The sequence below is a fragment of the Medicago sativa genome, chromosome 1 (genome assembly GCF_051527215.1).
Source record: "Medicago sativa cultivar Bolivia chromosome 1, Bolivia_mono, whole genome shotgun sequence".
Classification (NCBI taxonomy): domain Eukaryota; kingdom Viridiplantae; phylum Streptophyta; class Magnoliopsida; order Fabales; family Fabaceae; genus Medicago; species Medicago sativa.
In genome coordinates, this window is record NC_140749.1 from 21,873,042 (window position 1) to 21,898,510 (window position 25,469).

At 34.4% G+C, this 25,469-nt stretch overlaps 2 protein-coding genes across 12 annotated transcripts; both read right to left on the reverse strand.

Annotated features, from left to right (window-relative positions):
* Nucleotides 1-449: 449 nt before the first annotated feature.
* Nucleotides 450-25,276, reverse strand: LOC146953615 (uncharacterized). Of its 10 annotated transcripts, none has more exons than XM_085710849.1 (22): nucleotides 25,137-25,276; nucleotides 25,000-25,033; nucleotides 24,769-24,888; nucleotides 24,548-24,627; nucleotides 24,176-24,280; nucleotides 23,433-23,507; nucleotides 23,148-23,239; nucleotides 22,957-23,074; nucleotides 22,014-22,102; nucleotides 21,514-21,592; nucleotides 21,188-21,279; nucleotides 20,988-21,105; nucleotides 18,690-18,778; nucleotides 18,281-18,377; nucleotides 18,048-18,119; nucleotides 17,878-17,969; nucleotides 17,716-17,803; nucleotides 16,719-16,807; nucleotides 14,106-14,193; nucleotides 13,893-13,984; nucleotides 12,847-13,101; nucleotides 450-851 (listed from the first exon to the last, which is right to left on the reverse strand). In XM_085710849.1, the coding sequence occupies exons 1-21, from the start codon at nucleotides 25,158-25,160 to the stop codon at nucleotides 12,855-12,857; spliced, it is 1,980 nt and encodes a 659-aa protein (XP_085566975.1). In that variant the 5' UTR covers nucleotides 25,161-25,276; the 3' UTR covers nucleotides 450-851; nucleotides 12,847-12,854. The 10 variants fall into 10 exon arrangements, with proteins under 10 accessions (XP_085566975.1, XP_085566966.1, XP_085566956.1 ...); XM_085710840.1 differs by having other exon boundaries at nucleotides 14,106-14,196; XM_085710830.1 differs by having other exon boundaries at nucleotides 21,514-21,604.
* On the reverse strand, nucleotides 1,815-2,961 carry LOC146953616 (chaperonin 60 subunit beta). 2 transcript variants are annotated; one of them, XM_085710857.1, is made up of 2 exons: nucleotides 2,653-2,961; nucleotides 1,815-2,019 (listed from the first exon to the last, which is right to left on the reverse strand). In XM_085710857.1, the coding sequence occupies exon 1, from the start codon at nucleotides 2,808-2,810 to the stop codon at nucleotides 2,667-2,669; it is 144 nt and encodes a 47-aa protein (XP_085566983.1). In that variant the 5' UTR covers nucleotides 2,811-2,961; the 3' UTR covers nucleotides 1,815-2,019; nucleotides 2,653-2,666. The 2 variants fall into 2 exon arrangements, with proteins under 2 accessions (XP_085566983.1, XP_085566979.1); XM_085710853.1 differs by having other exon boundaries at nucleotides 1,847-2,095.
* Nucleotides 25,277-25,469: the final 193 nt, after the last annotated feature.

Below are 25,469 nucleotides of genomic sequence, written 5' to 3' on the forward strand. Positions count from 1 at the left end.
CTGATGACCCATATAAGTTATAATACATCAAATAACTGTTCAAGCAAAGGGTAATCTTAAGACTACTCAAATAATGGTTTTTTTTTTTGTAGTGGCCGGGGTTTGAACCCCGGACCTTGCATATCTTATGCATTGTCCATACCAACTGAGTTATGCTCACGAGGACCAAATAATGGTTGTTTAACACAACATCTAAATGTTCTTCATGATATATAATGCTTGTCTTTTTTAATGATGAGAATGATGTTTAGGCGAGTTGGTCCTATACTGACCAGAACCAAGGCAAGGAACAACTCTCAATGATTATTGGTAATGGTACTTAGAGATTACTCGTCAACGACATCATAAACTTGTGAGCAAGAGTTGAACCCACTCCTAAAGGATATAAGTCAACTTAGTACAAACTTAAACAACTTTTGACTATCATATACTCCATCTAGTTCTAAATATAAGCAAAAAGTCAAATGTATTTGATTCATTATGATAATGCTATTTTCTTCATCTGTGTCCATCAAATTCATTATAGCAGCATATACCATATTGAATATGATCCACTTTGAGTGTCATATCAATATAATGGATAGTTAATTACAAAACCATTAAAAATCACATTCAATTTTTTTTTTTTTTGGTGGAGAAAATCACATTCAATATATGCACTCTTCTCTCTACACAAAATTGCCGAAGGCTCCATTAGCCACATAAGTAAACTAAATTACACTATTGTACAAATTCCAATATATTTTACCATTTCATGCTACCAATTACTCAAAGTACTTGAAAGATAGTATGAACCTAAAAGCTTCAGTATCTTCTGCAATAGACGTCTTCAGCAGAAGTTGTTCTTCCTCCTTAAATAATCAAAAATCGAATCATCAGAAAAAGAAAAGATAGATGACACTACTGACAGCAGATGACTAAATCACGCAAGAAAGCACTCCATTATGTACAGCATTGCTTTGTTTAAGGTTGGGAACAAAATTTGAAGATTATATATTTACGGCATGTTTGGATTAGCTACTGACATCTCTTTGGGAGAGCTTATGGAAACAGATTATAATATGGTCCATAAACTGTTTCAGCTTATTTCTATAAGCTCTCCAAGATAGTTCATATGGACTTGCAAGTTAAAATAACACTCCAAAACACTATTAATTTGAACCATGTAGCAGAGTCCTAGCTCGTAAGCAATATGGATGAATTCATGTGATATGCCAATATATTACCACACTATGATTTGTTGACAAAACATTAGAAGATTATAAAATAGGAAGGTAATTAAACGTGGGTAAACCATATTAGCATGAAGTCGGGATGTATGGCACCATACAACCAAAAATCAATCTAGCAGCAGCAATGTATTTCAATAACAAGATATTTAAAATCAATTAAGATCAAATTCTCAACCAACACTTACATAAAAACAACGTTAAAAAATCTTGAAATATCCACGACTTTTGGCATAAGTTGAAATTAGCTTTATCTATCTACATTCTTTTGGAAGTTCTCTCATTTAACTTATTCATAATAGGGATTTTCTTGTGACTGGAAGGTCACGGGTTCAAGTCCTGGAAACAACCTCTTGTGTAAAAAACAGGGTAAGGCTGCGTACAATACACCAAATGGTGGGACCCCTTCCCGGACCCTGCGAATGCGGGAGCTTTAGTGCACCAGGTTGCCCTTTTTTTATAATAGGGATTTTCTTAAAGTGAAAAGGTCCCATGAGATAAAAGCAAATCCAAGCTGACCCTTAATCTAGAATGTACAATAATATCTAACAAGGAACTAAATAACTAATTGTAGAAAAATGAATACCTGTGCCTTCACCAGTGCTCGGTATTGGAAGTCCAGTGCCTCCCAGCACCATGACTTCTCCCCCAAGCTGCTCTCCCACCGTGGTCTCCTCCATCCCATCCACCAACGTGATAGCCACCTCTGCCCGCTGTTGTCTGTCTGGAGATTATTAAAATCTGACCTACCCCAGACGAAGCAATGTTGGACGTATTGACTCAATTTTATCTTTGAAAATGCAAGAATAGAGCTGTAGTTAATTATTGACCGATGAAAGCATGAGAAAAAGTCTTTTTATTACCCCCTATATACATATAAAAAAAAATGATAAACTGAAGTTGCAACTATGGTGTTAAATATAACCTACGGGGAAAGCATGGGATATCAAAAAGGGAAAATGTTAATAATTAAAAAAATAATAAATAAATAAAATAAAAGGAACATTCATAAACAGGCATTAAGAAGCAGAAATCATTCCACAGCTTAAGTGATGAGCTAATATGTAGAAATTTGGGGCCTAACTCATCTTACAAAACCGGCTTGTAGGGTGAGGAGTGTCTCCTCTTTATAAACTCTTATTAAGAGTCCTATCTTAACCAATGTGGGACTAAATCCACCCCCTTAAAGACAAGCCAACACAAGGCAACTAGGAGCAAATCGCAATTAAGATGTGATTACTACCGACACACACCTTCTGGATACTTGAGTGTTGCGCCATTCACAATCCTATCTTCTCCTTTTTTTTGTTATTTATGTTACAATTCTATCAATCTTGTGCTTATAATTCTACCTCTTTAAATTTCATTATCATGAAATGATAGAGATTTGGAAAGATGAAAAGACAGAAGAATGAAATCTTACATGGAGTGAGAGAGTTAGGATGATGAGACGTCTTTGGCGTTGTTGAAGAAAGCAAGAGCACATAGAAGGGAAGCAATGAAACCAAAAAGGAATAAACCAAAGACGAGAGAAATCCCAGCAACCACCAAATCCAATAACACCAAAACCAACATCATCATCTTTGTCTTGTCCTTCAGAGACGATTAGATCAAATTCATGGGTTTTTACACGGACGGTGTTCACAATCAAACAACAAAACCGGAACAGGATACGTAAAAACACTTCTGGGTTATTTTTGTGATGTGTCTGTCGGAGAAAGAAATAGATTTACACTTTGTGGTCAAATTTTTTTCAATGACAATCAATACTTTAGGGATGTCAATCGGTATCGATGGATACAGATAACATAATATTCGGGTGGGTCTATATGTGTAATTGATGAGTTTTTTTTTTTGTGTCGGTGTTCGAACTCCGGATTTTGCATATATTCTTTACAAACAGAGTTAAGATCACGTAGACAATTGATGAGTATTTAGATCAGTGTTTTAAACCCGGACCGACCCGACCGGTTGTATGGGTCGGCCCTCGAACCAGAGGGTGCAGCGATTCGGGCAGGCTACAAAACCAGATATGCAATTAACCAGCTGAAACCCGGTGTGACCCGCCCAGGTCAGTGGGCGGACCGCTGAACCAGTTTAGCCCACCCGACCCGTTTTTCCATTTATTTATTTTTTTGAATAAAAAGACACGGCATGTATAAAGACAAAAACCCTAGTGACACATACTCCCAACCCAAATGCCATTTTCAACCGCCGTTCTCAACTCTCATCTCAACCGATGAAGATGATGAATATGGATATCAAGACTATGACAATTTGACTCCATAGGCATAAATAGTTTATTGATTAGTGAATTGTTATAACTTATTTGAGTTTCCGTTTTTTGTTGACGATGTAACTTACTTGGGTTTGTAAGTCTGTTATATTTTGATTTCCAACAATGTTTAGAACATACTATGTTTCAAGGATGGAATCTGAATTAGAACTTATTATTTGTGAGGTTTTTTATGCAGTAATATTGTTTAATGTATATGAGCTAATTTGAATTTGGATTGGAATTAGCTTGAAGCAGTTAAGAATTAACTTGCAGCTGTGAATATAGTTTTTTTTTAATGTACGAACTTTAAATAGAAAAAATATGATAGGATTTTTTTTTATCAAAATTTCATTCATAATGTAATTTTTGGTCATAAATATTTTTATATAGACCGGGTCAATAGTCATGCGGTCCGACCAGTGACCCACTGACCCAATGCCTTGACCGGGTCGATCACCGGTCCGGGTTTTAAAACATTGATTTAGATACTCACGCGAGTATTCATGGATTTTTTAATTATTTTTTTTTTGTATAAAGAAAAATACTTTTTTAATTATTTTTAAACATCCATACATAATACATTCCGTTCAAATTTCATAACCAGTACTATAATTCAAACAAATTCATCTTACATAATCCCATGCAAATTCGCCATACCATAAAGCATACAAAATTCATGATTTTTACGTAATCCATACAAATTCTTGAAGTTAAATAAAATGATAAAAACATCCAAAAAAAAATTATATATATGATTTTTAGGACATCAGTAAATTAGGTTTTTCTGAGACACCAAACTCACATACACACGCATATTTACTTAATTTATTATTGGGTACGGATACCCGCAGGTACGGTATCATCAAATCCATACAAATTAAGAGAAAAATTGTGTTGAAAGTGTATACAAGGACGTCAAATAAGTAACCTCTCCATTAGCCTTATCACGTTGGATTATCAAGAGTGACCTCTCATGCCTCATCATTCCTATAGATCTCCACAAGGGAGTAAGTTGTTGGTTAGGTAAAGGGTTTTCTGTAGGAAGTCAAATGTGTTTGACATTCCTTTGAAAACTATTTATCCTCTCTTTATGTGTTTTACTTTTTGTTTGTCTTTCATGTGTTCATGTCCTTATTTGCTTCTATTTGTACATCCCTCTTTGCTTCAATATGTCCTTATTGGCTTTATCTCACTTTACTATAGATCACACTTAGTTTCAATCTATTGTCAATTTATCAAACACTTATACAATTGTGTTCATTAGTATAATTGATTAATTGCTTTTAGGTTTAGTTTGAGATTGTACTTGTTTTGTAACTTGTGTGAAATTTATTAATATTAGATTGTGTTAAGATTTAACTTCGAATCTCTCAATTCGAAGTGAATCTTATAATTTGTGTAGTCTTAATAACTTTGTCATAGACGTTGAACCTTGCATAAATCCAATACGTCGTAAATCGTTTTCGCTACAAACTCGATAAAATTTTTAAACGCTATTCACCCCCCTCAAGCGCATATTACCTTGTCATATCGACCAACAATAGTCATTTTGGTCCCTAAATGTGTGACGAATAGTCACAACAACCCTTAAATGTATCAAAATTTCAAAAAAGTTTCTGATTATGCATAAGGGGTTGAAATGGGCTAGGCAAGGCCGGGTTTTGCAAGGACTAATCCTGACCTACTTAAAAAATTATAGGCCTGAGTCTGGCCTATTACCTGTCATAGGCTCATTTTCAATGTCTGACCTAGCCTTTTTAAAGGCCTGATGAAACCTAAAAGCATATTTTACACTAAGGTCTAGCAACACCTATAAGCCTACTACTAAATAGATCAAAACTTATGAAGGCCTAAAGCACACGAATATGTCTACTACTAAATAACAAAATCTCACGGAGTTCTAATCACATCAATATACCTACTACTAAATAACTAAATCATATATATATATACACACACACACACACACACACATATATATATATATATTATAAAGCTTAATAGGCCGACCTAACAAGCTTAATAGGCTTCTTTTGTAAGCCTTAGCATGGCCTATTTAAGTAAATAGGCTTTGCCATTTTATTAATCGATATGGCCTGAGCTAGGCTTTGAATAGGCTAGGCCATAGGCCCCTGTTGGGCGGCCTGGCCTATTCCCACCCATAATTGTGTATTGTTAGTCAAATGAGTCCCGTCGTTAAAATAATCCATCAATATTGACAATAACTCTTTTCTCATAATGACTTATATGCAAAGTAAGTACTTTAGAGATTTATAAGACATTAAGTATATTTAGGGACTGATATGACAGTATTAACGAAACATTTTAACGCAATGAACTATTTTGACTAATGAGATGCAAAATCAATTACTATTTTGAAATTTCGATGTATTCAAAAATTATTTTGACTACTCGTTACAAATTCAAAAACCAAAATGACTATTACCCTCAAAATATAATGAAGGTACATCTGAAAATGTTCAAGCAACAACACCAAATTGAAATGAAGCTTCAAGATAAAAGCAACATTTGCAACAACAACAAAAATAAGGGTTGAATTAATGTCTGATGACCCATATATGTTATAATACATCGAATAATTGTTCAAACGAGGGTGATCGTAAGGTTTTGTTTGGGAATTGCGAGGGGATGGGATTGAAGGGTTTTGGAGGGATGAGATTAGGGCGAAAATAGACAAGTCTTTTTAAAAAAATACGAGTGTGTTTTTCTAGTAAATTATAAAAGAATACTTATAATTAAAGTACTTTTAATTTTGCAAGTATTATAACAATATATATTGGATTTGGAAGATTTACTTAAACCCTCCAAAACTCTCCAAAACCTTTTCTCAAATACAATATTTAAGTTCCCCCAAATTGCAAGGGTTTTGTATTATGAAGAAAACAAAGCCCCTCAAAGTCCCCTCCTCTTAAAGCTCTTCATTTTTTCCACTTCTTTCTTTCTTTCTTTTTTTAACCCCTGATTTCTCCTCCCCTCCAAACTCCCAAACAAAACCTAAGACTACTTAAATAATGGTTGCTTTCGCACAACACCTAAATGTTTTTCATATGATGGTTGTCTTTTTTTTTTTTTTTTCCGATGATAGTAAAGCTTAGGTGAGTTGGTCCTACTCACCATAACCAAGGCAAAGGATCAAATCTCAATGAGCATTGGCAGAGGTACTCAAAGATTACCCATCAATGATAATGTAAAGTGGTGAGTAAAAGTTCAACCCATTAAGATATAAGTTAAATCCATACCAACTAAAACAACTTAAGTTGGTCATATAATGTTTACCTGACCACTTGTTACTTGAAGTTAAAAATATAATTTAAACATGGGTTGTGTTAACCAGTGCCCCCGGGGCACTGGTTAAGAAAACCAAAAAAAGAAAGTTTTAGTTTAAAATTAACACTTTTTAAACCTTTAAATAGTTAACTTCACAAGTTTCAATGCAGTATTACTATATATGCTTCCTTAACCAGTGCCTCGGAAGCACTGGTTAACATTTCCCTTTAAACATGCATGTGAGATCGATTTACCTTTTTTTTTGTTAGATATCTTAATATCCACTTAAAAGATTAACCTCTTCCAACATGTCTTTTTCCATATACATCAATCTGAGATTAATCTAAAACCATTAGCTTAATAATACATTAAAAAGTTTCTTTGAAACAACTTGTGTTTGATTTATACAATAGCAATGTTATTTGAACATCAATTTAATGGGGAAATAGTCACTTTGGTCCTTGAAAGAATGACGAGTAGTCATAATAGTCCCTCAATGTATCGAAATAGCAAAATAGTCCTTGATTGTGCACTTTGTTGGTCAAAATAGTCCTTGATATTAAAATATTTCGTTAATATTGTCATATTAGTCCTTCAATAGACTTACTTATTGTCATATTAGTCCTTATACGTACTTACTTATTGTCATTTTAGTCCTTATATCAAAAGAGTTATTGTGAGTATTAAGGGGTTATTTAAGCTTTAAGGACTATTTTGACTAACAAAGTGGACAATTAGGGACTATTTTGAAATTTTGATACATTAAAGGACTATTATGACTACTTGCTACACATTCAGGGACCAAAGTGACTATTACCCCCAATTTAATTGACAACCACATTGAAAACCATGATTTTACAAAGAAAATTATGTATTTACACGAAAACCAAAACAATAGAGAGAGAAAGTAAAAATATAAGAGTATTACTTTTCCCACCCTATGTCTATCCTCGCGCGCCCTATTTTTTTTTCCAATTTTACCCCTTGTCCGGATTATGTTTTCCGGATTTATTTGCAGATATATCTGGATTGTATATTCTGGAACAGTGTTTTATTAGAACTTTTGCAATTGTAAGGTCTACAATTCGTAAAAGAAAATGCAAATAAACTAAAAAACATAAATAAAAAGACAAAAACATAAAAAAAAAAAATCATTTTATTAATATATGAACAATACATTACAATAATTTTCAAGCTTTCAAGCTTTTTAAGCTTATTACATAATATCCTAAATCTATTTCTAATCATATCCTATTACATAAGCTATATCAGTGGCTCCAGCTCTAACTCCAGCCACTGATGAAGAGGAAAGAGGGTGGGAGGAAAGAAGATGGCGGTGAAGAAAAAAATATGTTGGTGGGGAGACAGAGGGGGCACATGGGCCTCTAGGGAACAAGAGACCATGATGGTCAACATGACACCCAGGCAAACCAACCTCAGATTCAAACTGACCCCCACCCTATTGACCGATCATATGACCCCTGATGCTTTTCCAAAGAGGCCTCTTTCTATGAAAGGTCAACGATGGAAACACATCGTTGTAGAAGAGGAGAAGAGAAGAAAGAAGAAGGTGTGAAATTTTTTGAGAAAATGAACCATATTTATAGGGGAGGGGGGTTAAAAAACGTGTGGGAGGCCATCAATGCCGGTCAAAAAACGTGTTTTTACACTTGACCACCGCCCAAAACGTTTGAAAAACGTTTTCTTTGTGGTGCAGACCACCGGCCTAAAGTTTCTGGTGCAGTCCGGAAGATATAATCCGGATAACACATGCTTTCCGGATAACGTATTCCGGAAAAAGACGATAATGGGGTGTCCCAAAGTGAAACTTGGGACGTTGTGTATGGTGAGGGTTGGTTCGGATTGTATAATCCGGATTGCTTCAGCATTGGATTCTTCTGTGTGGCCTGCATTTAGAGCTGTCAAAACGGGCCGGGCCGTACGGGCCGGCCCGAAAGCCCGAATAAAATGCAGGGCCTGGGCCAAATAATTGCAGCCCGAATCGTTTCAGGGCTTTTTAGCCCGGCCCGAAAAAGCCCGGAGCCCGTTCGGGCTAGCCCGGTCGGGCCTCAGGCGGCCCGCAAGCCCGCCAAAAAATACAATTTTTTTTTTTTTGTCTTTGTGATGGTGGTTAATTAAAGGATCCGTAGACATTTTAGCTAACTTTCAACTTATTAGTCACTTGTCTTGTATAAATAAAATTAGATATTCTAATTGAAAAACAATAATTATTCTAATTGAAAGATATTTTACCACTAAATATAATGGAAATTCTTTTTTTGACAGTTTAAACAAAAATTAAAGTACGAATATTAGTTTTTGTATCCTTTCCCTTCCTTATATTCGAGACTAAAATGATTATACATGAAATTTTACTGTCGTCAGTTACATAAGAAAAGTTAGATTTTGAAGTAGAGTGCAAAGTGCAAACTGGTTATAAGTCATGTAAATGTAAATCCTTAATGTAACGTGTTAAAGTATACTTCTTCTTCAAAAAAAACGTGTTAAAGTATACTTGTCTTTGATTATTGAAAGGAAAAAAAAAAAAAAAGATACGGGCCAGGGCCGGCCCGTTAGCCCGGGAGCCCGTGCAGGGCCGGGCTCGGGCCCCAATTTTCCAGCCCATATTTCGAACCGGGCTTTTTAGCCCGGCCCTAAAAAGCCCGATGCCCGACCGGGCCGGGCCTAAACGGGCCGGGCCGCCCGTTTTGACAGCTCTACCTGCATTGTACCTACAATTTTTGTGGTCCACAACGGCCAAATACCTCTATAAATAGGGGTCCCTGTTTTCATTACAAGTAAACTACACCACCCCATCTGTTTAGGATTCGCGACGATGTCACCCTATCCGGGCTGAAGGATGAGCTGGATCAAATCAACTGTCAACTCAACCGTAGAGACACGAGGAGGGTGGTCGGTGTTGAATATCGATGTCCATTGTCCGACTCAGCCGTGATAATGTGTTATGTTTTAATTAACCACGTGTTTTATGTTGTTTTAATTGCGTGTTAGTTATGTGTTGTTGAATTAAGTCGTTGCTTTATGTTTTAATTGCGTCTTTTATTGCGTGTTAGTTATGTTTTTATTGTTTTAATTTCATTTAATCGATAAAATAACCCAATATATTCTTTTCGGATTACACAATCCGGAAATTCATAGGGCGTCAGTGCATTTTGGATAACGTAATCCGGAACTCTTCAGCATATGATTCTTTTGTATGGACCACATTGCACTAAGATTTTATATGGTCCAAAACATCCAAGGACCTCTATAAATACACCCTCTCCTGTTTTGATCTTCAATACCAGCAAAACACACAAACACACCAAAGCAAACCATATGCAAATTTTTGTCATCAAGCTCAGGATCTTTCTAATGATGTCGCGAATGGATGAGTTAGCTCTCTATTTGACGGCATTATGAAGATCCTGAGCATGCTGTCAAAAATATATAGATAGTCCTTCTAGATTTACAAAAAAAAGTTTGGTATTTATTGTTATGAAAATTATGATTTGATTGCATTGTTCATAAGAAGAGGTTCTTATGAACTCGATCATGTCGGCCTGCCGATCGTAACATGTCAGTTGGCAGGCCGGCAAGATCGAGTTCAAAAGCTCCTCTTCGAACCACCTTCCCAAAAGATTCATTATTTATGTTATTCTGGTGCCATTCGGACTATATAATCCGGAAATACTGCATGCATTTCGGATTATATAATCCGGAAGCACTCAGTAACAACTTGGCCAGTGACGTTTCACCAAAAGGTTTGGCCGGTTAGTTGAGTTTTAAAGCGTTTTTTGGACGGTTTTGAATGAAAAACACGTTTTCTTTTACTTACAAATCACCTAGTACTTGTTTTAGGCTATAAAAAGGCTTGGATCTTCAACATTTTCCTTCATTCTTCTTCACATCCTTTCTTACATTTCTTCAAAAAATTTAAGTTTTTTAGGTAGCTTTTAGGAGTGTTTGTGGTGTCATGGTCATTGTTGACCGTTCCTACGAACCCTGCAATTGCATTGCAGCTTGTGTGGGGTTCATATAACGGTCAACAGAGACCCTTGACATCAAAGAAAGACACAAAATATGAATACCGTATTTGTCCGGAATTTATGTTCCGGAAAAACTAACAATCTTGTTCGGAAAATGTAATCCGGACCAGGGGTATTTTTGGAATTTTTGCAGGGCGCGCGAGAAGGCCATAGGGTGGGAAAAGTAATACTCAATATAATTTGAGTATGAAAGAGAAAGTTGTCACAAAAGTTGTTAGAAAATGGTTGTAAAAATATCCACAAGTCCTAGCTCAACTGGCAAATGCCGAAATTGTTAGGCCGGATGCCATGACCGGGGTTCGAACCCCGGTACCTCCACTTGTGTGTGTGAGTTTATAATGGCTTTGCCATTTCGTCTATCTACCAAAAAAAAAAATGGTTGTACAAATATCATTTCTCTTTATACAAAGCACACAAACACATTAATATTTTTAACTAATGATATTTATACAACAATTTTGTAACAACTTTTGTGACAACCTTCTTTTTCTCCTATATTGGTCAAACACTAGAGAGAGAGTATGAAATAGAAAATTACTCGGAAACATAATGAGTATGAAAGAGAAAATTATTCAGAAATTGTTACAAAATTATTTCTCTCTTTTTATTGATCAAAAACAATAGAGAGAAAAAGAAAGAGAGAAAATAAGAACACTGGTTAAGGAAGCCAAAAGAAAAAAGCATTTAATGTATTAATTACACAACTTTGAATGTAAATATTATCCTTTTTGGGTCATTTTTTAAGCATTTAATGCAAATATTATTATATTTGACTTTTTAACCAGTGTCCCGGAAGCACCGGTTAGCATCACCCTTTCTCTTATAATAATGCTATTTTGTTCATCTGTGTCCATCAAATTCATTATAGCATACCATATTGAATATTATCCATTTTGAGTGTCGTGTCAATATAATTAATGGATAGTTAATTACAAAACCATTAAAATTCACATTCAATGTATGCACTCTTCTCTCTACACAAAATTGCCGAAGGCTCCATTAGCCACATAAGTAAACTAAACTACACTACACTATTGTACAAATCACAATATATTTTACCATTTCATGCTACCAATTACTCAAAGTACTTGAAAGATAGTATGTAACTAAAAACTTCAGTATCTTCTGCAATAGACGTCATCAGCAGAAGTTGTTCTGCCTCCTTAAATAATCAAAAATTGAATCATCAGAAAAAGAAAAGATAGATGATACTACTATTGTGAATAGTTAATCATGATTCTTCCTGCAGATGATGAAATCACGCAAGAAAGCACTCCATTATGTACAGCATATGCTTTGTATAAGGTTGGGAAATATTTTTTTGAAGATTATATATTTAGGGCATGTTTGGATTAGCTACCGACATCTCTTTGGGAGAGCTTATGGAAACAGCTTATTATATGGTCCATAAACTGCTTCAGCTTATATGTATAAGCTCTCCAAGATAGTTCATATGGACTTGCAAGTTACAATAACACTCCGAAATACAATTAATTTGAACCATGAAGCACAGTCCTAGCTTGTAAGCAATATGGATGAACTCATGTGACATGCCAATATATTACCACACTATGATTTGTTGACAAAGCATTAGAAGATTATAAAATAGGAAGGTAATTAAACGAGGGTAAACCATATTAGCATGAAATCGGGGATGTATGGCACCATACAACCAAAAATCAATCTAGTAACAGCAATGTATTTCAATAACAAGATATTTAAAATCAATTAAGATCAAATTCTCAACCAACACTTGCATAAAAATAACGTTAAAAAATCTTGAAATATCCACGACTTTTGGCATAAGTTGAAATTAGCTTTATCTTTCTACATTCTTTTGGAAGTTCTCTCATTTAACTTGTTCATAAAGACCTACTTATAAGGATTTTCTTCAAGTGAAAAGGTCCCATGAGATAAAAGCAAATCCAAGCTGGACCCTTAATCTAGAATGTACAATATATCTGACAAGGAACTAAATAACTAATTGTAGAAAAATGAATACCTGTGCCTTCACCAGTGCTCAGTATTGGCGGTCCAGTGCCTCCCAGCACCATGACTTCTCCCCCAACCTGCTCTCCCACCATGGTCTCCTCCATCCCATCCACCGTGATAGCCACCTCTGCCACCGCCCATACCCTGATAATCACGTCTCGGCTTTGCCTTTACAACTGACAACCAATAATCCCCAATCGCAGTTTGATCAAGTTGTAGTGCTTTCTTATAGCCATCAATATCCTTGAAGTCCAAATGAGCAAACCTGTAAATTTTGAAATTTGAGATTGGAATGCAATACACTCTAATTCTAGCATACATTGTATTTGACAGATTTCCTAGACAGCCACTTATATAGATATAAAAAATGATAAATTGAAGTTGCAACTATTGTATTAAATATAACCTCAAGGGAAAGCATGGGATATACAAAAGGGAAAATGTTAATGATAAAAAAAAAACGGAACATTCATAAAAATGGCATTAAGAAGCAGAAATCATTCCACGGCTTAAGTGATGAGCTAATACTACCAGAAAACATCTGATATTAACTATATAAAATAATTTTCATAAACAAGAGAACAATCTAATCAAGAATGTCCAAAAAAAAAGAGTACAAACCAGTTCGAAGATAAAAAGAAAATGGCACTGAAAAATTGAAGTATGAGTTAGGATATCCAAATAATGCCGCATATGGAAATTTATATTACAGTCTTTGAATGATTTGTCAGGTAAAGTTCAATAAATCATCTGAGCAGTTTACAACCATCTAAACTATAATTTGAAAACCATCAAGGATTTGTTCAGTTCCGTTTAACAATATCACAAGTCACAACAAGATCTATGTGAAAAATATATATCAACAATCATTGCACGGGTCGGATTTGCTAAATCAAATTGCAGACAAGCATGTGGATATAGTGCAATCCTGACAATATTTTGATAAGCTCGTCCAATGTAAACTTAGATAGATATGGTAAGGGTGGAAGGTCATGACATTGACATGCCAAAATATTCAATAGTACATCACAGGTTACAGTAGAACGATAGACATACCCCTTAATATTACCAGAATCATGATATCTTGGCAACGAGATCCTTGTAATCTCTCCGCAAGGACTGAAATGTGCTTTCAGGCTAGCTTTTATCTGAAAGGCCAAAGCAGGCAATATTTACAGACCAACACCATGCAGATATGCAATGGAGAGAGGGCAATGCAATCTACTCCGGGAACGGATGCAACCAAAAACTGAGAAAAAAATTAACTACCTTATCTTCTGCAACGGATGTATCAAATCCAATCACAAATACAGTTAGAGGCTGAAAGCTTTCACCCTTCTGGAATGAGATGCTCAAGCTGCTTAAATTGTTATCAAGGAAACAGGAAAGATATGTAGATATAAGACAAAATATTCAAATGAATCAAGATTAACTATTAGTATGCTTGTACCAGAAAAAAGAACATATTTGAAAATATTTATAATAATGAGAAAAGATTGTCAATTAAAATACAACACTGTAAGAAAAATTCCAATAAAAACACAAACACCATAGAGAAGTAACACAAGAAAAAGCTCTAAAAAATAAAACACGTTATTACTCAAGAGTCACTAATATCATATAGATGAGAACAGAATGCATATACACGAGACTTGATGTACTCAATCCTTATTAACAAATAGAATCAATTAAAAAGGGATAGTATCGAAACAAATCCTACTATATCCCAACACCACAACCCCCTCCCCACCCCCACCCCCTCAACATGGAGAATATACATCCTATGCATCCAACTTGTCACATATGTAAGTAATATGAGGATACGGTAGCGATTTAGTAAATGTATCTTCAAGTTGATCCTCGGAATTCACAAAGTTCTAATGACTCTAGAGAGAACCCTTTCTGTAATGAAATAATAATCAACTCCTATATTCTTTGTCCTCTCGTGATAAACAGGATTGAGGGAGAGGTGCAAAGCTTACGGGTGATAAGACACAAGTTCCATAGGATCAGCCTCACAAAATTGTACTTCTTGCAAGAAAGGTTCCAACTACAAAAGTTCACATATGGCATGAGCCATAGCCTGATTCTTGGTGATGAGGACATAATAAGCAAGGACTCTAGTGAAGTACTTCAAGGACTAAGAAGACCAATGGCAAAGGCACGTGCCAAGAAAGATAAGAAGGCCTTAAACCAATTGGTGACAAATACCATGGAAGTAAAGCCTAAATTAGAAAGAATTGAGCCTAAATTGGTCAACTACATATGTCCACATGAAGATGACATGGGCGCACGAGATGCAGCTCATTTGCATTGTTTTTAATTGGTTCAAGTTGTAATAAAATAGTGAGCTGATGGGAATCGCTTGGTGAGCGGATGGGAATTGCTTGGTTTGTAACCTACCAAGTCATAAAGAAGCGACAAAGGCATTACAGAAAAGGAGTTACACTTGTCACTAGTAAGGCTAATTATTTACCTGGTTCTTCCTCTTTGTAACAACCAGCAGTGAACCCTTTCCTTAGCTATATGTATTCATGCCAGACTTGGGGAAAAAGTTACTCCCTCCATCTCATTTTAGGTGTCCCATTTGAGTTTAGCACACTTCTTAAGATGATGATTAGTTGTGTTGATTTCAATAATGAAAGGTTTGATTTACTAAGATAACCTTATTAATAGTAGTTAGTGGAGTAGCTAGGTGAGTTGAGATACAATAGATAAGGGCATATTAGTGGAAAAAAAATTAATAAATGCTGCATTGGTTTTCTAAAGGGATAAATGATTGAGACAGAAATATTGCAAAATGGACACTTATAATGAGACGGAGGGAGTAGTTGAATTTTGCTGAAAATATACCTTGTGTAAGTGTGAGTTTTGACTCTTTGGTTCTGGATCGGACCACCCATTTTGATCTTATCAAGAAACCAGGTTTTCTTGTGGTGATCATTCCCCAAGATCTACCATTCATCTTCTCCCTGGAAACTTGAGTGTTGCTCCATTTTTTGTTATTTCTTGTTACAATTCTATCAATCTTGTGCTTATAAAGTTATAATTCTACCTCTTTAAATTTCATTATCATTTCAGTTCCATCAACTTCATCATTTTCAAATTACTTATTTAAAGATGCCAATGATAAGCACATTGAATGACAAACCATTCATTTGGGTACTCATCACTTGACTTCTGTACTCGACCAGGAAATATCAGTTTGCTTTTTGCTCTTCCATGAAATCAGACATCCGCCCATGATTATGCAGTAACAAGAAGTATACCTCCTATCACTCGCATCTTCTGCCCAATCGACATTTGTATACCACACGAGTGTTGCTCCCTATCAATGAAAACAAGCCCCTTTCCAAGGTGACCTCTTATATACTTAAGAATTTGAACAATTTAATGTTCCCATTAATCATCAGTATCTACCAGGATCGAGATTAGGCTTCCTTGATTAGGAATGAGCTTTACATTACGATTCATAAGAGTGCCAAGTGGTTTACAATCTATATGACATGTGTCATCTTAAATAATAAGAGTATACGTCCTCTAAGAAATAACAAGACCCGACTTCGATTGAGCTGTCTCAACCCCAAAGTAGAGGATCCATGTCCTCAGTATGAAAGTCTTAAACAAGTTTTGTTTCAATGCCTTGATACCCCCTCATAATCATCAATTGTAACCACAATGTCATCAACATAAACCACTAGGAAATAGACACGAACGCACATGCGGCTTAACCTACTCAATTCCTAAGATTAGGGAATTGAATCAATTAAAAATGGGATAGTATATAAACAATACTGTACTAAAATACCTCAACGATTATAAAAGCTTTTTTTTGCCAAACTTGTCCAAAATCATCGTAAACAAAGGGTATATAACAATTACCTTCTATTGGGGAAACATTCACCCTCTCCTGGAGCCATACCAACTTTGATGGGACGGTTCGCAAATTTTGTGTGATCCAACTCAAGAGCCTATGATAAGAAAAACATATTGATTATTAGCTTAGTTTGTCTTTGCATGGATAAATGAATTCAACGTTATAACCAAAGGGCATTGAACAGTGATAAAACTATATAAGAGAACCTAAACATACCAAATGTCAACCCTCCATATGTCCTACCCAAAATCATAGGGTTGAATGATGCATGTAGCGATAAGCAAAAGTGAGAAAACGCATGGTTGTTATTATATTATGCATATATATTGAGGCCAGCTTTAGAATGCATAACCACACTGTAGGATAAGAAGCAGTATACACAAGTTGCAACTTAAGAACGAATTAACACAACCTACCATGGCATGACTTAAAAAGTTTGCATGAACTTATATGACAACACTTGATCATTCCACGTATAAACAAAAGATATATTTACAAATTACAAGTAACAAAATATTTTAAAAGGACCACGGAAATCATACATTTTGGATCTTTATTATTCGAGGTACAATACATTTTGCAGAACAGAAATGATGAGGAATATCCCCTTTTCTATTGCATAGTTATGCACTAGTGCACTACTGCTTTAACATGGTATATAGTCACATTAATGATGCCAATCCAAAATTAGATTCCAATGATGATGGGAATATACTTGAACAAAACCATGCTCCATACCGTACCTTTAACTACAATAACAATAAAGCCCCAACCACAACTAAATATAAGGTTGCAATTTGTTTCAATAATCAAACATCAATAAAAATTATAGAAAATACTGGGAATGAGAAAGACATTACAATAAAATCAACACATTCAGATTTTACCCATACTATATAAGAAAAGTATAGCTTCCAAAAGTACAAACGTACAACTATCCATGGAATACTATCAGCAGTCCTAAAATGATTTGTAAATACTATACAAGGTCAAAAGACTTGCCTTCTCTGCTGCTTCTGCAGTTGCAAACTCAACATCCACATGCACACGGACGTCAACAACTTCTCCACAATCTTTGAAAATATTTTCACTGAAAAACATATGAAATTAAAAAATTTAAACCGATAATAATCAACAAGAACCACTAAGAAAATCAATACATACATTTCAGCCCGTTGCACATCGAATGACAAGTTTCTAACACATATTGTTTTTGATGCAGCAGTTTTCTCTTTTTGGGTAGCAGGGGTTTCAGGCTGCAAAATTTAAGGAATAAAATCATATCACTGATATGATATTTTACATTGCAATAAGAGAGGATAATGGTCAATTACAAGTTTATTCTCAGCAGAGACTGCATCAGCATCAGACATCTCTATATCCTTAACATCCTTTGCACAAGTCAACTATACTCCAATAAAGAAGTGAACTTGTCAGCAGCATTGACAAGTAGACAAAATAAAGATAAAAACACCGATAAAACCATGTGAATATGAATAAAAGAGCGATTCATCCAATCTTGTGCAGAAACTGATGCAACAAACTAATATGATAGAGAAAAAATTACCTTGTCTTCGGCAAGGGATGTATCAGAACACTTCACAGGTATAGTTTGAGACTGAAATCTTTCATCCTTATGGAATGAGCTGCTCCAGGTCGAATTGCTTAAATATTAAGGAAAGAGAAATACGAAGATGTTAGTACAAGGGAAGGTGTTGAAATGGATCAATAAAAGTTAATAAAGGCTCTTTTGATTATGCTTGAAAAATGCTTTAAACATCAAAAGATGTGTACAAAAGATTTTATAATTGGCCAAGGTTCTAAATAAAATACAAACACCTCAGAAAAAAAAGTTTTAGTGTTTATCAAAAAACAATAATAATTAAAAAAAGTTATATCATCATAAAGGTGCTTTTTTCCTTCGAAGCTTACACACATACACACTACAAGCAAAAAAAAAGTACATAAATAATTACCTTCTATTTGGGGAATATATACCCCTTTCAAAAGCGATACCAACGAACATAAGACGGTTGTAAAATACTTTCTTATTGAACACAAGAGCCTACAATTAGAAAAGAAAATTGATTATTAACTCAATAAGTCTTTAAGTAGGAAGAATTCAACAAGTGTAATCATAGATGAAAGAGGCATAGCAACACAGGGGGGATGAAACCTATATATGTCATTATTTGTCTACACCGTCATTTTCTAAGGGCAGACAAACCATACGGTCCCGATAGGAAAGTTAGTTCAAAAGGTTATACGTTAAAATCCAATTTTGCCTAAATTCACCCCTCGAGGAATGATTGATTTATCATAAGTTTTAATGCTAAAGGGGTATCCAATGGAAAAAAACACAGTACCCACAATAAACAACTGATTAGATCATAATACAGTGTATCAAAGTATGCTATCAAGCCTAGTACAATGTACCAAATGAGTCCTAAAATAGTGCAAACACATGGTGCTCAGTGATGCATGGACCCAAGTAACAACACCTAGTGGAAAAAAATGTGAGAACGCATTGCAGTAAGTGACAAGCATAAAGCAATATAAGAGTTGCAATCTATGAACTGATTAAAAATAATGTACCATTGCATGATTTAAAGTTTTATATTAAGTTATTTGACGGTAATTAATAATTCCACAAGCTATATATGATACATTTATATTAAATTAAATACAAATCAGTGTTATCAACCCCGGATAATGGATAGTAGCAACTGACCCCAAAAACACTATAGTAGGATAACAGATAGTAGTATGGCCACTTACATACAAAAAAATATTACAATTTATGTGCAGACTCAACAATTATCTGTGACTGGCTAGTGAGGAGGGTAAAAAATAACAGTAGGAGTGAAATAGACTGAGAGAAGCATAAACTCTATACTGGTATCTATTAATTACAAAATTCCTAAAATAACCCAACCAGAAAATCTAATATTTAAATGTTAAAGAATGCTTTTTGAATGTTCGATCTCATTCAAAGGTGTGGAGCTATCTCGCCGCGACAACTGCTATATTGGCCGCTGCACTAAAGTGCTCAGCTAATGTGTGTTTAGTAGCGGCCCATAGTGTGCTATTTACTAAACTGATACAAATTAAAAAAAAAAAAAAAAAACTGCAACTCATGTGCAACAAAGTTTTTTAATTAAATCACACTCATACAGTTTGGGTATTACTATTAGAGGTACAATAAATTTTTCATAGAACTGATTCGGAGGAATTTCCCCATTTACATTGCAAATTCACGAATCTCCCATCAACAAATTTTTCATAGAACTGATTCCGAGGAATTTCCCCATTTACATTGCAAATGCATGAATCTCCCATTCATATTAACAAAAAACCCACACATTCATAGTGTTTGTGTTAGAAGTCACATGTTGTGTAATTAGTCATATGTAAAATATCCTTGTGTAATTAGTTGCTAATGGGATTGGAATTAGTAATCACATTAATTTTGTATTAATTGTAAATGCAATATAAATGCAACCTCTGTAGTCTCATTAGACACTCAGAATTTAAATTATAGAAAATTATAACATGAATATTTATGATGCTCATGGACAAGGTGATATGCTTCTTGAAATCAACCATGAACTGTACCATGTTCATCATAATTTCAGGCTGCAATATCAACAATAATAAATCCTACACCACACCTAATTGAAGTAGAATAAGTAGTTTCAAAAACTGTTCCTGTACAGAAAAAAGTCTCAAGTCTTATGTTGCTTCTATCCAGCGAGGTGCCTTTTACAAAGGACAAAACCGTGACGGCTTTACATAAGACCCAAAGCAGACAATATGCTTCAAAAATGCAGTGTCATGGACCTGAGGTCGGAAAATTGGCGCACCAGGTAGGGGTCGAACCTATGTCACACTGGAGGGCTGACAGACCCTTTAGCCCCTTAGCCTCGATTGCGGGCTACTGTTCAAGTGCACCAAAAAGTCCCACATTGTTTGGGAATCGAGACTAAGGATAGTTTTGAATAACATCCACACTTCCCTACCTAACGAGACACTTATACACAAAACCATGAAGGTTTTACACAATACCCGAAGCGGATATTCCCTCAAAAATGATGGATTTGAGATCGGAACAGGAACCAAATTAAATCAATAAATTCCATCAGAAATTCAAGGAAATAAAAAAGTATTGGAAAAAAATCAAACTGCTAAAATTTCATCGTAAGTATATATGAAAAGTATATGGCATTATTGCTTTTTGGCAATTCTAAAATGACTTGAACGATAACTAGTCTTACCTTTTGTGCTGCATCTGCTGTTGCAAACTGAACATGTGCATGGCCTTTAAATTTCCCTTCGCGATCTGTATGGAGACGAATATCAACAATTTCTCCACAATCTTTGAAAATATTTTCCCTGAACAATAATGAAATCAGAATAATCAAACAGGAAATAACGCAGTAGTATCAACGCAAAAAATTAAATGATATATACATACATATCAGATCGTTCCACAGTGTATGACAAATTTCTGACATATATGGTCTTTGATGCAACATTTGTTTCATTTGGTGTAGCTGGGCTTTTAGGCTGCAAAATTCCAGAAAAGTAACACAAAACTGATTAGCAAATTGAAATTGCAGGAAGAAAGGATATTGATCATTTACTACTCTCGTTTCAACAGAAGCAGCATCAAACATCTCCATGCACATGCAATATTTACCGATAAAAACACTAATTTAACCATGAAAATATGAAATAAGGGGATCTTCATGCAATCTTGTGGCAGAATATATGCAACAAATCAATATGAAAGAAAATCACCTTGTTTTCTACAATAGATGCATCAACACCCTTTACAGTGTGAGGGTGAGACTGAAGATTTCCACCCGTATGGACTGAGCTGCTCAAGTTGCTAAAATTATTAACAAGGAAATCAGAAGATGCGGCATAAGGCAAGATATTTAAAAGAATCATATAAAATATTTGGGGCTTGTTTGTTTATGCTTTGAAAAACTCATTTTAATTTCAAATTGAATGGTCTAAGGAAGGACCAGAACTGCAAAGGCCTATTGAAGGAAGTTTTAACATACATTTGTAATGGTCTAATAGGAAGATTTCATGAAAAGCATGTTTTCTAATTAAAAAAGCATGTTACCAAAATTATAAAGATAATAAAATTTGTTAGTCAAGAAAAGAGCATAAAAATGTTCTACTTAAAAGGATCTTTTAGTGCTTAAACAGATATATCATTATAAAATCATTGTTTTACTCAAAGCTAATCAAACACACCATATGCAAAAATAGAAGATATATATAATTACCTTCTACAGGGGGGATAGCCACTCTTTTCTATAGCTAAATCAACTCTCATGCGACGGTTCAATAATTCTGTACTATCCAATTTAAGGGCCTGTAATCATTTAAAAAAAATAAAAAATACTCTCAACTCCATATGTCTTTGCATAGGGCAAGGGTACAGCAAACATACCCATAGCTGATGCAAGAGCAATCTCAACACAATCAATATAAGAGCGTATAAAACAAAACCTAGACATATCAATGTCAACACCAGACAAAAACTAAATGTTATGCAAACACACGGGGTTGGATGATGCATATAGTCAACGGCCCCTACTAAGAGAACACTTGGTAGTTATTGTATTATGGACAAATATAGAGGATATATGGTCAGCCAAACAAGCAGTATAAAAGTTGCAACCAGTGAACCTTTTAAACTAAAGTACTGCTGCATATAAAAATGTTAACATGAAGTTATACAACAATACTTCTTGATTCAACGAGTCTGTTATGGAACGACATTATTAAAATGCATTACATTACATTACTTGATAATACAAACAAGAATAATATTTACAAGATGTGCAACAATGTCTTCTAATAAGATCATGAAAGAGATTTCCCCATTTCAATTGCACAGTCACGCAATTATAATTATAGAACTAGAGCCATAAATACATGTAATCAAAATTGCCCAGATTACTTAATTATATAATTACGATATTTAATAATTATAACATTATTAATAATTCCATTGGAATACTGCGAATACAATAAACTCAAGTTGTTAAAATTTTACCCTAACATATATGAAAAGTATACGAGGTTGTCACTTACAAAGTTTTACCCTAACATATATGAAAAGAATACGAGGTTGTCGCTTACAAAGGCAAAACTATCATTGAAATTTGAATTGTTTTTTGCTGAAAAATGATTTGCACAGACTACATCAGGGCAAACACTTACTTTTTTTGCTGCTTCTGCTGTTCCAAACTCAACATATCCAAAGCCTCTAAACCTCCCTTCGCGATCTGTGTTGAAACGAACATCAACAACTTCACCACAATCTTTGAAAATGTCTTCCCTGAATAATTTTGAAATTAGAAACATAATCCAAAACATAATCGACAAGAAGTTGCGTGAAAAATAATACATACATATCAGTCCGTTCCACACTATATGACAAGTTTCTAACACATATTGTCTTCGACAGAGCATCTTTTTCGTTTACAGTGACTGGGGTTTCGTGCTGCAAAAATCCAGGAAATAACATCACATAACTGATTTGGTGATTTACATTACAGGAAGAAAAAATTCACTCAATTACAACTTTCGTTAAAAATAAGGCAGTATCGAATATTTTATACATCCTTAATCTCTTCCATGTCTACTATGCCTCAATAAACAAATAAAAAAGAGAAAATATATTATGAAGTGCTTACCCTTTCCTGATGCATTTCGGAGACTTTTTCCTCTACTTCTTCCCCAATGTACTCTGGACTCTCCAAATCATCGGGCTAAAATAAAAAGAAAGGAACCAAGATCGTAAAAAATCTGCTAAAAAATAATTATATGTACAAAAGAAGTGTTGCACTGTTCAACATCACAAAGCTATCATCCTCATCATCTAAACTATCAGTGTCACTAGAAGTGTCCATTTTAACAGTTTAAGTCATGTTTTTCAGCATCAGATTCGGCATTCATCTTGAAGAAAAAATAAGATTAAAAAGCAAATAAAATATAAGAACAAATAACAAAATTCTATACACTAAAACTTCCATCTTTATCTTTTGTGCCTCTTCATCCCTAAGTTCAGATCCATCATCCTTACAAATAAAAAAGCCAAACACTAACTTGGTCAACCCTTATATAATGGATCAGTTTATATTTGGGGAATTAATACATCAAAACAAACGGTCTATCGTCATATTGCGCACACACACACCTGAGATGCCCCACCTACAACTGAATGAGTCTTGACTCTTGATGAAGTCAGATGAGTTTAAGTAGCACATCAATACCCTACAAAGTACAAACTAAAATACACTGTCTATTTTCTTCTAACTGAATTATGCATGAACATTGAAAATCATTGATTTTCATTTTCAAAGCACTAACCAATGTTTCTTTACACATAACAGCACAAGAATCAACCACTAACATTAGTCAATAACTCAGTACTTACATTATCCTCGCCAGAGCTTCTGTGAGAATCAGAATCTGAGATACCATCATCCAATGATTCTGAAGGACCGCAACCAGTAGCAGAATCGTTTTTAGCTTCAAGTTTCTGAATACGCAAAAAATAAATTAGACCCAGAATCAACAAAACAGTAACACAAGATCTTCTTTTCTAAAAATATATTACTATACAAATATTGGAATGATACTGAAGCTTTGATAGTTTAGAAATTAAAATGCTAAATATACGTTTTTGTTCACGAGGCAAAGCCCGTTTTACTCCCAACTTTGGTGGAAAACACGGTAGATAATTGTGTTAAATAGCCAATCATATTAATTCGTATCGTAATCGCCATGATTTCTGTCATAACATTACCTTATCATGTTCAGAATCATCTAAATTAATTTCCTCAATCTCTTTCATTGTAATCACTTCCTTCCGATCTTCATCCTCACCTATATAACATTACATAATTATTTTTAAATTAAACAGAAACACTGCATAATAAACTAAACCCTAGTGCAAAAAATCTAAATCCTAAACCCAAATTGACAAAATGAAGCAAATAATAAAGGGAAAAAAAATAAAAAATTTACCAATTTTCAAATAATCTGAATCAGTTTCTTCCTTAATCTCTTTCATTTCAAAAACCTCATCTATTTTCTGCTTCTTTGTAATCACTTCCTTCTCATCTTCATCCTCACACTGCCTCTTACCTATACAATTTTTTTTATTAAATTAAACAAAAACATTGCATAATGCAAAAATCAAAAACCAAATTGACAGAGAAAATCAAATCAAATATGCAAAAAAAATCGAAATTTTACCAGTTTTTGGAGGTGGAATTGGATTATCATAAACCTACAAGAAAAATGGGAAAATGGGTTTAGATTAATTATACAAAGTAAGAAGAAATTGAAGAATTCAGAGTGAAAATTGAAGGTAGTGAAAGAGAAAAACACACTTCGGATTCAGATTCATTGCTCATTGTGGATTGAATTTGAGTGAAATTGAGCGAGAGAAGATAGAGAATTTGGGGCTGATTTAGCCGTTAGGGTTAGGGATTTCTGATTATGAACAAAGATTTTGCAAAGTTGTGAAATTGGAGATTCATCCAAAGATTTAAAAAGAATATATAGTTAAATTTTAACAAAATTATTTTTTATGATAATTAATAAAGTTTAGATGAATTAGATTCTGATACAGAATGAATTGAGATCTGACTGAATGTATTCTGAAACTGAATAAATTTGGATTTGATGAATTTGAATTTGATTGAATGAGTTTGGATATGTAA

What these genes read in the sequence shown, in the direction of transcription:
- LOC146953616 (XM_085710857.1), bottom strand. Translation starts at nt 2,810, where the DNA reads ATGATGATGTTGGTTTTGGTGTTATTGGATTTGGTGGTTGCTGGGATT.
- LOC146953615 (XM_085710820.1), bottom strand. Translation starts at nt 25,160, where the DNA reads ATGAGCAATGAATCTGAATCCGAA. An exon ending in TTCAGATTATTTGAAAATTG is followed by an intron (nt 24,628 to 24,768) that starts GTAAATTTTTTA and finishes AATGTTATATAG; the next exon opens with GTGAGGATGAAGATCGGAAG. An exon ending in CAGCAGATGCAGCACAAAAG is followed by an intron (nt 18,779 to 20,987) that starts GTAAGACTAGTT and finishes TTCTAATTGTAG; the next exon opens with GCTCTTGTGTTCAATAAGAA.